The sequence below is a fragment of the Nematolebias whitei genome, chromosome 18 (genome assembly GCF_014905685.2).
Source record: "Nematolebias whitei isolate Nwh7 chromosome 18, NemWhi1, whole genome shotgun sequence".
In the NCBI taxonomy this organism is placed as follows: domain Eukaryota; kingdom Metazoa; phylum Chordata; class Actinopteri; order Cyprinodontiformes; family Rivulidae; genus Nematolebias; species Nematolebias whitei.
Window position 1 is genome coordinate 41,202,354 of NC_056515.1, and position 3,428 is coordinate 41,205,781.

The following is a 3,428-nucleotide window of genomic DNA, read 5'->3' on the forward strand; positions in this document are numbered from 1 at the left end:
TTGCTAGTATCACTCAGCCCTCTGTGAACAGTAAACAGCCATCAGGTCCTAATGATCCAGTGTTAGGCTGATGGTCCTTCTTGATCCCAACTCCCCGTACTGACAACAGCAAAATGTGGGTGAGATAGGTGAAGCACCCACACCTGCCTCCACCCTCATTCGTCCCACTCTGGGCCCTTGAGCAAGGCTCTTATCCCCACCTTGTGCTCCCCGGGCGCCCTAGCTGCAGCTCTCTGCTCCACTCAGAGGCTGTGGTTGGTCAGGAAGAACATCTGGTGTAAAAACAACTGCCAAGTCTTCATGCGAGTTACTTCACTGTGGTGCCCCTGAAGAAGGAGCAGCCGAAAGAAGACGCTTATCTATTATTGATTAATTATTAATAAGCATGGATTTGATAAGGAGGACGCTCGACAGAAAACAGGAATGATCCAAAACAAGCAGAGCAGTAAGAGTGAATCGCTCGGCCTCCATCTCGATGTCTGCTCCTCGTGTGTGAATTGAAAGTTGAAGGGAGTGGAACAACCAGCAACGTGTCGTGATTTGAACGGGAGTTCAAGTCAGAACAGTATCCGTGATGTTCTCCACTGTTCCCACCACAGTGCTGCTCTGAACGACCTTCAGCCTGACTGGGAGCACAAGTGTCACCAGTAGAAGTCCTTCACATCAAACAGAGAAAAGACTAACGTTTCAACAAGTTGGTGATTTTCTTCACCTGTCCAGAGGACCTGCTTGTACTTACACTGTTCCACCTGGATTATTGATCGGGCATCAGGACATTTGATTTCTCCTTCATCTCAAGTGATCAAGCTGATTCAGAAGTCCGAGCTCGTCGATGTCGAAACACCCGACGATTCGCTGACTGAACGATTTCAACCCTGAATGTTTGGAGGGTTTAGAGAAGGTGGTGTTTCTGGACAGGAAGTGTGTGTGTGTGTGTGTGTGTGTGTTTTAACTGCACTAAATAACTTCACACGCATCACAAAGATCAACTCTTTTATTCTGATTTTAAAATACTTCCCTTGCTGTGAATATATGTAATAAATAAAATCCATTTAAAATGTGTAAAAGCTTTGGATCCAGATGTGTGTGTAGAAACGTGCACAGGTCTGCAGCCCCTCCAAGGACGAACATGTAACAGCAGAGAGCATTAAAACACACCGTCTGATTGTCTATTCAAAATAAACCCTGGAGATAAACTTTTTAAATATAAAATGAGAGAAAAGCAGCTCCTCGTACATGGACTCGTTCAGTTCTGAACATCGTACAGCCCTGGGGTCACCTGCTGTGGTCTCCAGCTAGGCCCAGGGCCCCCAGGCTCCAGAGGGGCCCGGGTCACACCTGGGGTCATCGTCAGGATAGTTTATGGGCGATGCAGACTGCTGGAGTGTTTGGAGTCTGCTCAGGAGATACTCGACCACCTCGGGAAACTTCTCGGAGACCTCGTTCCTCTCCTCCGGATCCTTTTCGACATCGAACAGCATGACGGGCTTCAGAGGGTCCGCTCCCGACGGGCCGGACTTAGAACTGTTGCGACCAGGCTGGGGGAACCAAACAGGACAACCTGAAGGAGGTCGAGACGAGGGACACGACACCGGCAGAGTGAATCAACAACGAGCTTTGCTAAACAACACGTTACTTCATGTTGCTAGGGTTTCACATGAAAACCATCCATGTCCCCCCATGGGTCCTGGTGCCACCCCCAGGAGCAGGGGCAGGGGGTGGCCAGTCTACTGGTCAACAGCATCCTGTATGTTTTAGTGGTTTCCTGCTCCAACACAGCAGATTCAGTGAGTTCATGACTTCAACAAGTTCTGCAGACGTTCAGTCAAAGCAGGAAAACAGCTCAGACATGCAGGATGGTGTTCCTCAAGGACCAGTGTTAGGAACCACTGCTATGGACAAATCTTTGGCTACCCTAAGAGCCCCCCCCCCCCCCCCAATCATCTGAGGAATTTATACTCTTAAGCAATAAAAAACTAGACAGCATAGTTTTCTAAAACAACAGGGATGTCAGTTTAAAGATATTTATTTTGGTGTTGGCAATATTTGACGTGAAAACTCAAAACAGCGTCTTTTCTTTCAGCAACACAACAACATGGAAGGCAGTACTTCAAGGTGGGGGTGTTGTGGTGACACACACACAAACGGGTAAAACCATTCCTGGCAGTCTTTCACCTCTCAGCAGCACAGGATAATGATCGTCAGCGTGTAGATGACAGGTGTCACACTCCAGGCCTCGGGCGCCCGAGTCCTGCAACTTTGAGATGTGTCTCTGACGCCACACAGCTGAATTAAATGAGGAGACCTTGACTGCACCGAGAACTTAATTCAGTCATATGATTCAGGTGTTTTGGACCAGTGGAACATTTAAAAGTTGCAGGACACTGGCCCTCGAGGCCTGGAGTTTGACATAATGAGACCAGACTTTAAACATGCCAACAAACAGAGAGTACTGACCCGGGTATCCCGTCAGCAGCTTCCAGTTGGAGGATCGAATGGCAGCGTGAATGGACACATTGAAGACGGAGTCAGCCCACGGGTCTCTCCTGACCCCCGGAGTCAGAGGTAACGGACGCTGCCTGCCAGGACCTGCAGAGAGCGGACAGCAGAGCTGAGACTGCAGCCCCCGCACTAACATTACAAACAGCTGATGGAGATGATGTGGACCACCAGTGGACACGCAGCACCTTCTGTGCACTTATAGGTAAAACAGAGAACACCATCACTGCTGGCATCAGGACAAGTAATGGAGGTTTACAGTGAGCTGTAGTTGAAGCAATAAGTGACCGTAAGAAAAGAAGTTCTTGTGAAGGTGCAGGAACGAGAGGTTGGAAACAAACGTACGTGTTGAAATTCTCTGTACTCAACGTTCATCTTTTCTTCCTCCAGTCTTCATCAAACGAACGTCTGTCATGTCATTTACTTGAAGAACAGAAGAACATGGAAGGGGCTGCGGTCGCTCAGTGCCGCGGTCTTCTAACACTGAGGTTGTGGGTTCAACCGCAGGTTGTGTCAGGAAGGGCATCGGCATCAAATAAATGGCCAAATCTTTCATACGTTCGCTCGTTGTGGTGACCCCCGAAGAAGGTGCAGCCGAAAGAAACACACAGAATAAGACGGTGACAGTACAACCGACTCCTTCATGTTTCTGTCCTGGTCAGGACCTTGGACTCCCAGTCCTTCGTGTAGCCGTCACTCTGAACCCACCAACAGTCGCTCCCTCTCCGTCTCACCATTCTGTCCATTCAGACCCTGACACCACCCACATCCACCTCCAATACACAAAATACACAGAACATGAACATAACCACACTACTACTGTCACTACTACTGTCACTACTACTGTCACTACTACAGTCAGTACTACAGTCAGTACTACAGTCAGTACTACAGTCAGCACTAGTATCAGTACTACAGTCAGCACTAGT

The 3,428-nt window shown here is 48.7% G+C and overlaps 1 protein-coding gene across 1 annotated transcript in view; it reads right to left on the bottom strand.

Annotated features, from left to right (window-relative positions):
* Positions 1-985: 985 nt before the first annotated feature.
* Positions 986-3,428, bottom strand: part of LOC119424603 (arylsulfatase B-like) — a 26,051-nt gene continuing 23,608 nt past the window's right edge. Inside the window, exons 7-8 of the mRNA XM_037692090.1 lie at positions 2,458-2,589; positions 986-1,561 (exon numbers count right to left, since the gene is read on the bottom strand). Of these exons, the coding sequence (XP_037548018.1) occupies positions 1,296-1,561; positions 2,458-2,589 (398 nt within the window). The 3' untranslated portion in view covers positions 986-1,295. The remainder of the gene's footprint in view (positions 1,562-2,457; positions 2,590-3,428) is intronic.